Source organism: Neolamprologus multifasciatus, chromosome 10, assembly GCF_963576455.1.
Source record: "Neolamprologus multifasciatus chromosome 10, fNeoMul1.2, whole genome shotgun sequence".
NCBI lineage: Eukaryota > Metazoa > Chordata > Actinopteri > Cichliformes > Cichlidae > Neolamprologus > Neolamprologus multifasciatus.
In genome coordinates, this window is record NC_140448.1 from 24571479 (window position 1) to 24584352 (window position 12874).

Below are 12874 nucleotides of genomic sequence, written 5' to 3' on the forward strand. Positions count from 1 at the left end.
TCCTAATACATTAGCCAATCAGCAGCGGCGGGTGTGCGTTTTGCCCTGCCCGCGGTGGTGTTCCTCCGCTGCGCTAAGGTCACCGCTGTCATTCGGTAGCTAACCAACAGCCGAAGGAGGCGGAGGAGACCCAGCAAAGGAAGGTGCACGAAAGAAGCAGCTAAACTCAGCAAAATGTCTCTGTCTAACAAACTCACACTGGACAAGGTGGACGTCAAGGGGAAGCGGGTCGTTATGAGGTGAGCGTTAATTATCGCCTGGCAGTTAGCTTCTGCTGGCACCGTAGCGGCTAATCGGAAATGAGATTATTGATGAGCTTCTCCAAAATGTCGTGTTTGTTCTTCCTGCGGTGGCAGACTGTTTGGTGCTCACACACAGTGATGTGAGGGCATTAAAGTGATAGCTAAATGGTGTCTGAGTCGGTTTAGTCCGACGGGCAGACGACAGGAAGTGAACTCGTCGGTTGTCACGGTTTCCTTTCATGTTACGTGCCTGTGCGGAGATGCTGCATGGATGGATGGAACCACTGGCATCCGAGTCAGTCCTGTAAAATACATCAGCATCCCTCTAATAATAATGAGTTTGTCAGTTAAAAACCTGAAAATTGATGATGAATGTTAGTGAAGTCTTCAGATTTCAGCTTAGGCCTCAAAGGAGATTTTAAAGGCGGTGATACAGACAGCACCAGGAACTATTTCATATATAGAGGGAAAACTAGCAATTGTTGGCGTTATCTATGAAAGGGATTATTAATTTCATAGTTAATGATAATCGACAAAAAATAACTAGCGCAAATATCCAGATTCACATTTTCACATCCATTCTCAGTAGTTTAGGAGGCCCAAAACAGCCCAAAAAAGTCGAGTGATTTTTGACCTGGGATATGAACGTTGAGCCAAATAAACACTTTAATTGCTTGAAAACTGAATCAAACAAGACTCTGACTTTATTAATCAGCCGACTGATCCACTTTAACAGGTAATGATTAGGCTCTAAGCCTAAGGTCACTGGCAATTCAGTCCAATTTGTTTGTTTTATTTTATTATTATGCCTATTATCTTCCAGTGAAATCTCTCTAGCAGAAAAGATGCCCTGCATCCTAGCTAGACACATCTGAAGTCAAATTTATATTAGTCTAATTTGCCAGTCATTCACTTTATATTTCTGCAGCCCCCTCCAGTGATCTTGAAGGCACTTTTGAAACTGACACCATGTGTGAAAATGTCAGAGGGCCATGCTGGTTCGCTCAGTTTGGTGATGCAACACCAGGTGTCTTAGAACAAGGTTCACCCGTATTGCTGAGTGTTAAAAGGTCAAAATTCACCACATGTTGAGTTATCCTAAATGTGAGCGAATGTTGTGCAGGTCTAAGACAGTCAGACAATGGGTTATGTCAGATCACACCCAGGGCCTGTCGTGGCATGACACATGGTGGTGGTGTTTTGTTTTTTTTGGGTTTTTTTTTCCCAGATTCAGATGGAGGCAGTGAATCGGTGTTTCCAGAAGGCTGGCCCTGAATTGAAAAGGGGGAGGGGCTCTTTATTGAAAAGGGGAAAGGGCTACATGTTGCTATAGAGACCTGAAGTGGCTGACAGAATTGAAATGTGTTCAGCAGAGACTTGCAGCCTGATTCCTCTGTCATGTAGGCTCCTGCTGCAGCATGAAACATGTCAGTTTTAAGGTTGCAAAATTTATTTATTTTTCCTAAGTCTTTGAAAGGGTTAGGGACTGTGTTGAGTGAATTTATATTGGGGGTTGCTTCAATTCCAGCGAACAGAAAGATGAAGGCAAAAATGGAGAGTCAAACACAGTAGTGCCTTTTGGGGCTCTGAACAAAAGTGAGAAATACCCTCACATGTTAATGTACCAAACTTTACAGCATTAAAAAAAGTTTAAAGTTTTACTTGATGGATTGTAGTAGACTTGAAGTCTACTGCAAGTGAATCTGCAATAACCAAACACTTCTAGTGTTGTTTACTTCCGACAGAGTCTTTAAGTGACTGAAAATTCCCATTAGGATAGGAACACAAAGGGTGTCCAATTCTGTTTGAACCACTATTGCGTCCTCTCTCTACAGAGCAGTGCACTTTTGGTGCAGGATCCTCTGATTAAACTGTTCAGCTAATCTCAGTAGGCTAGAGATGGGACAATTACAAGAGGCAAGAAAGGAGGAAGATCATGATGTCTATTCATTTGTTCGTTGTGGTTTGAGTTTGCCATTGCCTAACCAGTGTTTTTTTTCACCATGCAATATTAAGCTGCAATTTCATCTCCTTGTAATGTTAGGTTTTACCAACTAAGGCAAAAAAGAAGTGGTGGCATTTTATATTTGCAGTTTTAGCAAAATAAATGTTCATGAAAAATCAGCTGCTGAGCTGCTGTTAACTCCTTCATTGAGCTTATTTCTAGCTGTAAAGCAGCTAAAAGAGCTTTAGAGTCCACTGTGCTATAAACCGTATAAAGATCTGCATTCAAGAGCAACAGGGGGAAAAATGCAGAAATTTACAGAAATAGAGCGGAAAACTACCACAGCTTTTGGATGAGTGGCACCTGTGAACAAGATCCTACTGTTGAGCCTCTGAATTGCTGACCGATGGCTTTCAGACTAAGACAGTGGATTGCTGTAACAATGACGGCAGGAACCGAGTGCGTACAGGCTGTTCACGTCTCAGAGCATCAGGTCCCCAGAGGGAGGGAAAGGAGAGGCAGCTATGTAACCGGCTGGAGTACGAGGGACACGACGTGTACTCTAAGCTGCCAGTGTGCATCTGTGAAAAGGAAAACGGTTTCAGTTCCTGGCTCAAAATGGGCTTTTTTTCCCTTTAAAAACAAAGTCGACCAATTTCATGCATGAGTAATTTTTTTTTTATTACTGTCCTGATTAGTTTTTGGAGGGATTCAAGGTTAAATCCTTGAAAGTTAAAATGTATGTTCCTCTCTACATGGGAAATAAAAAATAAAGTGTACTAAAAGGCATTTTAGAGGAAAGCTTCTCAGCTAATGGAGATCTTTGTATTGACTGCTTGGCATCAGGGGACTCGAGGTGTTTATAGCTGACTCCAAGAGTCAATAGAGGAAGGAGAAGGGACCAAACACTGAGCTAAAAATGGTGCGAGATTTAAATCAAGACCTCCTGTCTCAGCTGCCAGTTACATCTGGTTTCTAACAAATGGGTAAGGGGTATAGTCTTAAAGCAGGGGTGGGGGAACGCCAGGCCTCTAGGGCCGGTGTCCTGCAGGTTTTAGATGTGTCCTTGATCCAACCCAGCTGATTGAAATGGCTAAATTACCCACTCAATATGTCTTGAAGTAATCATTTGATTTAGGTGTATTGAGCCAGGGTGATATTTAAAACCTGCAGAACACTGGCCCTTGAGGCCTAGAGTTCCACACCCCTGTCTTAAAGTCTTGCCAAATTCCCTAAAATTTTGTAGCACTTTGTAGCATCCTGGTTTTATTTTCTGATGTGAAATGTTCAGAGGCAAGCATAAGCTGAGGTTTGAGATCTATCGGTTCACAATCTGTTTCTTCTCTTTCAGAGTCGACTTCAACGTTCCAATGAAGGACAAGGCGATCACAAACAACCAGAGGTAGCGTCTATCTTATTCTGAATCTTTTCAGTCTGTTATGTGTTAAGCAGCTGGGATTTCTAGAAGAGGAGCAGCAGATTTAGATTTGCTGAGAGCCTCCCTCGGAAATGAAAACTAAACTGAAAAAATATGTAGTTTCCCAGCATGCTTTAATTCTGTTAAAACTCCATACATCGATGTCAAGATCTCACTGGCCTTGATTTTTGACAAATGTAACTGTAGTCTTTTAACAGAAAAGGGAGGAATATAACATTCCTAAAAGCAAGAACATTAACATTAAGTTGGAGTAAGTGTGACTTGATTCTTTTTTTCTAAACACTCCTGTTCACTCGTGTGTTGCCTTCAGGATCAAGGCAGCCCTCCCCAGCATCCAGCACTGCCTGGATCATGGAGCCAAGTCTGTGGTGCTGATGAGTCACCTGGGCCGTCCTGACGGAAACGCCATGCCTGAGAAATACTCCCTGCAGCCCGTCGCTGCAGAGCTCAAGACCCTCCTAGGGAGGTGAGATAGGTGGTGTTTGTTAACAAGGGCAGAGGCGATGTCCTTGTTATGGTTGAAATATTCTGGTATTAGTAAGAAAGATATTAACGCTATTTTTGGTTGCTTCTAGCAAAGGCAGATTTGTTTTGTTTAAAATGTATATATCTGTCTATCTATACACTAAAGAAGAGAAAATCTGCTCTAAGAACCAATCATAATGACAGTCACTAATTCTGTGACTGTAGGGACGTCACCTTCCTGAAGGACTGTGTGGGCCCTGAGGTGGAAGCTGCCTGTGCTGACCCCACCTCTGGATCCGTCATCCTGCTGGAGAACCTCCGCTTCCACGTTGCCGAGGAGGGCAAAGGGAAGGATTCCTCTGGGAACAAGGTGAGTCTCTGAGGTTTGAGTGTTAACGGTGGTTAGGCTCGGCAGCATTATGTGTGGTTTGGGCTTCTGAGAATTTTTTTTTGTGTGTGTCAGTTTTCCTAAAGACAGAATATTGGTCTGTCCTATTAGAAACTTGAATATTTAGTCTCTTAACTGCCATCGGTGTGAAGAAGAGCACAATAACTTACAGCTGCAATCAAGTTCCTGTTATTTTCAGAACTTGCATGTAGTCCTACAGTTTGTCTCTTTACTTCCAGTTCTCTACTTTTTCTTTTTGCCTCCATCTAAAAGAAGTTGAACATTAACCTCTCACAACACACTCAAGTGAATTTTTCAGAGATTGAAATAATGTAGTTTGGCCAACCTTTTTCTCTATTTGCGTCACATGGCAATTTGCTGCATCACAAATGTAACTGAGCAAGTTGTTATTTGGCAACCGAGCCGTACACACGGAGGACAGACCAGGCTCTATCCACGAACTTGCTGCAGTTGAATTTTCGAGCACAAAAGACACAGAGAATGAGAGCGTCAGTGCGAAAGGGAATGTGGCCCAAACATTTTGTCAACATAATCACTGGAAGGCAAAATTGTATTTGAAAATATGACCCAGGCCTCAGACAAAGGTGTCTTTTTATAGTTTAAAAAAAAAAAGTGTGTTCTATATTTTACACTCTCAATAAGACCTAAAAAGATGCAAAGTGAAGCAGAAAAATGGCCACCACCTTGTCGGTTCAGCAGATTTTCTTTGTGCTCGGTCACATGGAGGAAGACTCGGTCACTCCAGCTGCAGCTTCTCCTGAAATTGCTGCATCACCGTCTGACATCACAGTGCTGGTGCAGAGACTGTTTTGTAGCACACTGTTAACCTCACTATGTTCGTAGGATAAACGAACTGTGAAAATGTGACTAAACTTTTCTAAAACCAGCTTTTCTAAAAAGCCCTAATGATGCAACACGCACAATAATAGGCTTTCATTTACCTATTTAAGATAAATTTGGTCATTTGTGTTTTTATTGAGATTCATATTCATCTACTCATAAGCCATTTATGTTGTGGTTTAGTAAGGCTGCTGTAGGAGCAATTTCCCATCTCTGGGATAAATGGTCTGGTTAGAGAATGCCTGGTTGCACTGCCTAATCTCCTCCTTTATGCTGAGGCACAAATGTTGTAGCATATTCAAACTCACAGACAGACGCTGTCTGAAATGAGCATCGGTCTGACCCGTGGCCGAGCACCACTTTTGACCTGTTGACATTTATCTTGAAGGTCGGTGGGCTTTTCCTGTCCTGTGAGGCCTCGTTGGTATGCCGGTTGGTTTCTACTGTACCACTGTAGTGTATCACACCACGGTCTCTTTATTTTTAGCTCATTATAAAAACATGAAATGGTCTCACTTAAATGGGCGCTCCACTGCTTTTTACACCAGGAGGAGGACTCGGCCTGTGAAACTGTAAAGTGTTTTCTGTAGCTGTGAAAGTTCATCAGGGTTATTTCAGCTTGGAGGTCTGGCTATTAAAAGCATCACTGTGTCAAACTATGGGGGAAGATCCATATTTAGTTTTACCCAGTTTTTTTTTTTTTTGGCCTGAAGCAAGTAGTTAGTCTGGTCAAGTAATAGAAAACCAGTCTGCACCTATTCGATTATTTTACAAAAATTGCTAACTTTTGTTGGTTTCTGAAGCTCATACTCTTTGGAGGGGGGTAAAAGTTTAAAGCCTGAAGCCTGTCCCGTGGAAAGAAGTGACCTGGGCTCCCTGGTATTTGGTTGACCCCTAAGGAGCTCTCTTGACCTTTACTCTGCCTACAGTCTCACAGTTGTAACCTTTCCCTGTTAAAGTGCATCCGAAACCTGACCCACAATGTACTGACTGAATCCTGATGGATAAACTGAATTCATATTGACAGCAGTGCGATTATACCTGGACACAAAACGGAGTTGAGCTTGAAGATATTTGGGTATGTAGGTGTTGCCCTCTGCTCATTGGTGGCAAGTATATTAGCTTTTATTTGTATGTGGACAGTGGAACTGGATTAGAGCTGAAACGAGGAAAAACTGCTTTGAGATCAGAATGATGACACATGCAGCATCAGTTCACAGGACTTGAATGAGTCCCTGAATTTAGGCCAACAGTCTTGTTGAAGTAAAATGGATGAACTCTTGCTTTTGCACTTTGCAGCCTTAACAAATGGTGTTTGTCTTCTCTTGTCTTTCCAGACGAAGGCAACCCAGGAGCAGATTGACTCCTTCAGAGCGTCTCTGTCCAAACTGGGAGACGTTTACGTCAATGATGCCTTTGGGACGGCTCACAGAGCCCACAGGTGAGCGCCACGCAGGTCAGGTGGATACAGTGATGGATCACTAGGTGACATCTGTGGTCTCAAAGCAGATGGTCTTTGAGAAGTTTTAATTCGATTAGTTTAATTAAATGGTATAATTCAGTAGTTTGTAACTTCTTCATCCTTGTCGCTGTTAGCTCCATGGTGGGAGTGAATCTGCCTCAGAAGGCAGCTGGTTTCCTCATGAAGAAGGAGCTCGACTACTTCGCCATGGCTCTGGAAAAACCTCAGAGGCCCTTCCTGGCTATCCTCGGAGGGTGAGAACATCTCTTTTTAACAGATGAAGTTTGAAAATGTTGGCTGGACAATATAAAAAAACTATGCAGAGCATGGTCACTAGTTCTGATTTGTGTCCACTTTAGACATTATTTTCTTCTGCTCAGTTCTTTAGGAAAGGTCACAGCCAGGAATAGAGGGAAAGTGCATTATGTTGTCTGTGGTGTCACTGTGCAGCTTTATTCAAGGCTCAGTGAGCAAGCAGATCCAGGATTAAGATTTAAGTTGGTTTTGATTTATACTCTAACCCCTGATTTATGGTCACAAATATTTGGTGGTCAACAAGCAAAATTTTATGTACGTTTTAAACCTTTTATCATGTGTCTGCAAATTATGCTCAGAAAGAAAACTGCCCATTAACCTTCTGTGCACAGAAGTAAAACTACAGTTTCCATCATTAAGTGAGGACTTCCAAAATAAACAACTTTATTTTCTAACAGTCGCTAATCGTGTCAAAGTGTTGTATAAGGTAACCATTAGAATGTATTTCTATTTAATTGTATAGAAATTGCTTCCATACAGTGAGAATAAGAGCTGCTTCTCAGGAATAATGACTTGATTAACAGTTTTAGTGAGACTGTGGCACCGTTTCCTGTAGCTTTGTACCTCTGTCCTGCCGTGGTTTCATAACCCTTAACTTGCTTGGTCTGCTGCCGGCCAGATGTGGCCACATGCCAGAGCACATTGTGCAATAATTGCTGGCAGTCGGCGTCGACTGCTGCAGCCAATCAGCTCCTCGGTGAGGATGCTGACCATTAGCGTGTAAATGATTAGCCACTGAATCTCAGTATTTAACCTCGTCTATATGATCAAACTTTTTAATCAGTTATTGACCAGTAACAATTCCACATGAAAGTCAATATTTATAGAAAATTTTGCCATCTATTTGGACAGAGTTAAAGTTCTTGTTTAAGCTGTTGTTGAAGTGTGGGGGCTGTCGACTAACAGGTTTTAAACCCCTGACTTACAACATTACACCTGCAACAGGAGACTGCAGACTTTTCTGCAGCTCAAAGTCATCAGCGGTGAGGTTAATGGTACAGAGGTGCAGATAAATCGATTAGCAGCTTCGCTTTCTGATTTCACTGAATTATTTTTAATAACTACAGTTGAAATGTAATAACAGTGCAGATCTATTGATAAGGGTTTGGTATAATGACAGAAGGTTGTGTTCAAATATTGGAATAATCAAAAAAAAACCAAACAGATTATTTAACCATTTCTTGTCATTAATGGTTTTCCTGCACTGTTCTGTGTGGTGGGATGCAATACAATATAATATCTAAGCAGCTCCATGAGCCAATATTTGACAAAAATGGAGAAATAATGCACTGCTAAAAGACTTTGAACTGCTAAAGTTTGTCTCAGTGTAACTAGATGCTACTTTACAAAGAAGAGTTTCATTCAAAGCCAAAGACTACAGCAGCTGTCATGAAGCCTACATGAAACCCTTAAAGCATAAAGGAAGAGGAGGCCCTCTCTCCACCACAGAGAGCCAGTGAAGATTTTTGCTTGAAATGCCTAATCTTATATAATCAAAGACTTAATTGAATTATTGACTCACAGGACTTTGCATTAGGAGGCAGTGGGTTCACCAGATGCCCTGCAGCAAAAGACTCTGCAGTTTTGATAAAATTTAGCTGTGACATCTTAACTAATAAAATAAACCACTTTTTAGCTCCTGTATGTACAGATGGGTGAATTTCAGGATTGTCACTGTTTATCTGTTCTGACGTGTTTTCTCTCTCTGTTTCAGAGCAAAGGTGAAAGATAAGATCCAGCTGATCAACAACATGTTGGATAAGGTTGATGAGATGATCATCGGGGGTGGCATGGCTTTCACCTTCCTCAAAGTCCTCAACAACATGGAGGTGAGGAGGAGGATGCGTCGCCAAAGCAATTCGAAAATGAAACCGTTAAAAATGGTGGCTCAAGTGACTTCACCTGATGGAGGTCGCCTGCTCTGTGCCTCAGAAAGCTTTGCGCTTCAGCTCATTGTTTAGCGGTCCATAGTTTGCATTTACACTTGCTCCCCTCGTGCTGGATGAACCTCCCCAAAAAAGAAGACTCGGTTAAAAAACAAATGCTTTTTGAGTCTTGAGTGGATTTGTTTCTTAGTTTTCCATGAGTATTCATGTTTTAACCTCGGTGTTCAGCCTCAGGTAGATTAATAAAATAAAAATTCTCCTTCTAATGGAGCTCACACTTGGACTTTTGTAGTGACGAAACGGTCTTGTGAAACAGTTTTGTTTGCATCACTGCAGAGACCGAAAGTCACGATCGTGACCTAAATTTGACTTCTTGACGAGCAGATTTTATTCAGTTTCCTCCTCCTGGTTTTATTTGCCCAGTTTATGAAATGAATAGTTACCACAAACCAGGTAATAGTGATAAGTTGCTGCCTGCCTGGGGGAAAAGTTTCCTAATCTCACTAAGCTCACAGTTGAACCATGAGGCAAGAGCAGAGGTATGAAGACAGAGTGGGTGTGAGGTGAAAGAAGCTGGAGCTCTTAAAAATGACAGGATGTTACTTATTGTGATTTGTGCCTCTATGCAAACAGTTACAGGTTCAGCTATAAAATTCTTATCTCGGTCATTTGTGACATTGCATAACTTTTTAGATTTAGTAAACTTGGAAACTACAGAGCAGAAAGGTGAGGTTATTTTGCACCACAATGGGCAAATCTGCCCTGTGAAACAGGCATCCTCAGACTGTTCCTGTTTGAGCGGTAAATGTTGTGTACATTCCTAAATGATCTTGATCCATCTGAGGCTGCAAGATATCAGAAAGCTGTCACATCCCTTTAAATGGCACTGAGCGTCTCCACTAGAAATGACACAAACTTGCTCAACACATGAAGGGTGTGAAGTAAAATAAGTTTGATGTTTCTTTATGATACAGACAGGACTGCAAGAAGAAAAAACATTTACACAGATTTCGGAGGGCAGTATATTAATTAATGTTTTTAAAGTAACGGTCATGGAAGTTTGCGGTAAATCTTAAAATGTATAGCTGAATATAAAGTTCTAGATGCAAAACTTAGGATGTTCAAAAGTGTTCAATGTGTCCCCATTCTGAATACTCTTCGCATATAGTTCCTCAGATTTACTTGTTTTTAATTTTAATTTTTGTCTTTGCTGGTTTCATGTAAGTCACAAATCTTTTCTCCCGTCCTCCTGCTCCTATCAGATCGGTACCTCCCTGTATGACGAGGAGGGCGCCGGCATCGTCAAAGACCTGATGGCCAAAGCTGAGAAGAACAAAGTCAAGATCACGCTGCCCGTCGACTTCGTCACTGCTGACAAGTTCGACGAACATGCCGCCACCGGTACTGCAACAGTTGCTGCTGGCATCCCTGCCGGCTGGATGGTGAGAAAGGACAAGTTATTTTAATTTAAAACTACTTAATGGACTATGAAGAAAGGTTAAGCATTCTTTCCTCCTCTGCAGGGTCTGGACTGTGGACCCGAGAGCTCTAAGGCTTACGCAGAGGCGGTCGGCAGGGCCAAGCAGATCGTGTGGAACGGTCCGGTCGGTGTGTTCGAGTGGGACAACTTCGCCAAAGGGACGAAGAACATGATGGACAAAGTGGTCGAGGTGACCAAATCTGGCTGCATCACAATCATCGGTAAGAAAGAGGAGACGAATGAGGAGCTTGTTTAATTCACTTGCAGTGCTGCAGTGCTTTCAACCTGCATTTCTTCTAATGGTCAGAAGGGGGTGATGTCAGCATGTAAATGAAATCGGATTACGTAGAGGTCTGAGGGAATCACTGTTTGGGATGCTGTCTGTGACCTCTAAACACTTTCCTGATTTGTTTAGAGTTGTAGTCACAACTTTCAAGTCTTACTGGAAACGGCATGCTGTTTTTATAGTTGATGCTCCTTATTCAGTCTAAAAGGATGGCGAAGTCGTGTTTTAGGGTAGAGCTACCTTGACGTGTTCCTTAGTTTCACTCAGTTTCATCCCTCGCTCATCACAAGGAGAGTTTACTGTGATTTATTTGTAGTCTGGTTTATGGGACACAAGTGTTTACTGGAGACACACAGGGACTCGTGTTGCATTCAAGAACATCACGTTTACTTATAGTGCAGCTTTACAGTTCTTTTTTTTTTTTTTCTTTTTTTTTTTTTTAATCTTTCAGGTTCAGTTCCACATTTTTTTTTTTTTTTAATTTTTTTTATATTGTTTTGTTCTTTTACTACTGACAAAGCTGAGAAAAGCTTTGTTTCCTGTCTCTCTGCACCTTTTAAACAGTCAGATAAAAGGAGATCTTTCATAATGAGGTGTGATCTTACATCTGATTTGTTTGCTGTGCAAACAGTAGCACCACATGTGCAGTTAGTCCAAAAATGAGTCATTTATGATGGTTTTACTGCAGCCACGTCCCCTTCTTACTAATATTCAGTGATCGTAAATGTTATGAGGGGATTTACAGCGAGATTAAATGAGGCTGTTTGATTGGGCGAAAAAAAACAACCCATGAATGTGCACAAAGAGAAAGTAAAAGTATAATTTAATGGCATTTTTATACCTTTAAATCGTTCACGTGTGTTTGTGTTCAGGTGGGGGTGACACCGCTACTTGCTGTGCCAAGTGGAACACAGAAGACAAAGTCAGCCATGTCAGCACGGGAGGCGGAGCCAGCCTGGAGCTGCTGGAGGGTGTGTGATGGGAGAAGCGGCCCCATGTTCACTCACAGAATAGAAAACACTGTTTTTAACATGTTGAGCCTGACTGAGCGTCTGCTCTTTGTGTCCTCAGGTAAAGTCCTGCCAGGTGTGGACGCCCTGAGTAACGCTTAAACCTTCATCAACTGGAGAGCGAGTGTGTGTACGAGAGGTGGTTAGCTACGCAGCCAGACTCCTGTTTACTCCCAGAACATCCCCAGAAGTGAAATAAGACAAATCCCATCTTTACCCTGCAGCCGTTTCATGTTCAGTCTTTGTTTTTGAAGTTGTGACTCAGAGGAGGAAAACATCACCTCACACCTGCTGTCGTTAATGAGTAGAGCACCCTGCCTTACTTCGACATGCTTCTCAAAGCCACTCTGCTGAAAGTAGGAGCCTTTACTTAACGGTTAGGACAAAAAAGATCAACCTCATCAAGGTGGAAGTCGTTTCTTTCTGCTGAAACACAAACTGCCTCTGCACTGACTGAATCTGGGTTCAAACAGCAACGTCTGCTTCACTGTAAACTTCCGCAGTGGCTCGTGTGTGTAAATGTTTTGCTGCGTCACTTTTGCCTCCCTGGGAATGTCACTACACCACCCTGAGTGTGTATACATGCAGAGTATATATATTAAAATATATGAGAGAAATGGTAACTTGGTGTGTTACATTTTGTCTGTTGGCACTAACGTCTGCTCTGGTCGTCTGTCCTCTGTGGTGGTTGTTGGTTTCGAGTGGCTTCAGACTGAGATGTCTCGGCTGATCTGTTCAGGCTAATAAAACTGTCTCTGTGTTAAAAACTCTGCTGTGAACGACTCCTCATTTGAAGGTGTTGCTGTGATAGAAATGCAGCCATTTACTGGTGAAACTGATGACGCGATAAAGCTTATTCTGGGACATCTGCATCACCAGGACAGGAAACTTTTGTAGAAGGAAATGGCCTGGTGGTGGTCGTCTCTGTCTTTAGTGTTGACCCTTCATAATGTCTCCAAATCTCTCTGGCATGCTTGACTTCAGTGTCAGGGTTCAAATCCTGATGGTGAGACACATTTTGTGGTCTCCTGCTGGTCTATCTGCTGCTTATTATTATTATTATTATTATTATTATCATCATTATAATATATTTTTT

The 12874-nt window shown here is 42.0% G+C and overlaps 1 protein-coding gene across 1 annotated transcript; it reads left to right on the forward strand.

The window, feature by feature from the left end:
* Positions 1–57: 57 nt before the first annotated feature.
* pgk1 (phosphoglycerate kinase 1) lies at positions 58–12545 on the forward strand. The gene is made up of 11 exons (XM_085175614.1): positions 58–239; positions 3539–3589; positions 3936–4091; positions 4316–4460; positions 6677–6780; positions 6936–7055; positions 8831–8945; positions 10265–10444; positions 10526–10703; positions 11641–11739; positions 11840–12545. The coding sequence occupies exons 1-11, from the start codon at positions 175–177 to the stop codon at positions 11878–11880; spliced, it is 1254 nt and encodes a 417-aa protein (XP_085031740.1). The 5' UTR covers positions 58–174; the 3' UTR covers positions 11881–12545.
* Positions 12546–12874: the final 329 nt, after the last annotated feature.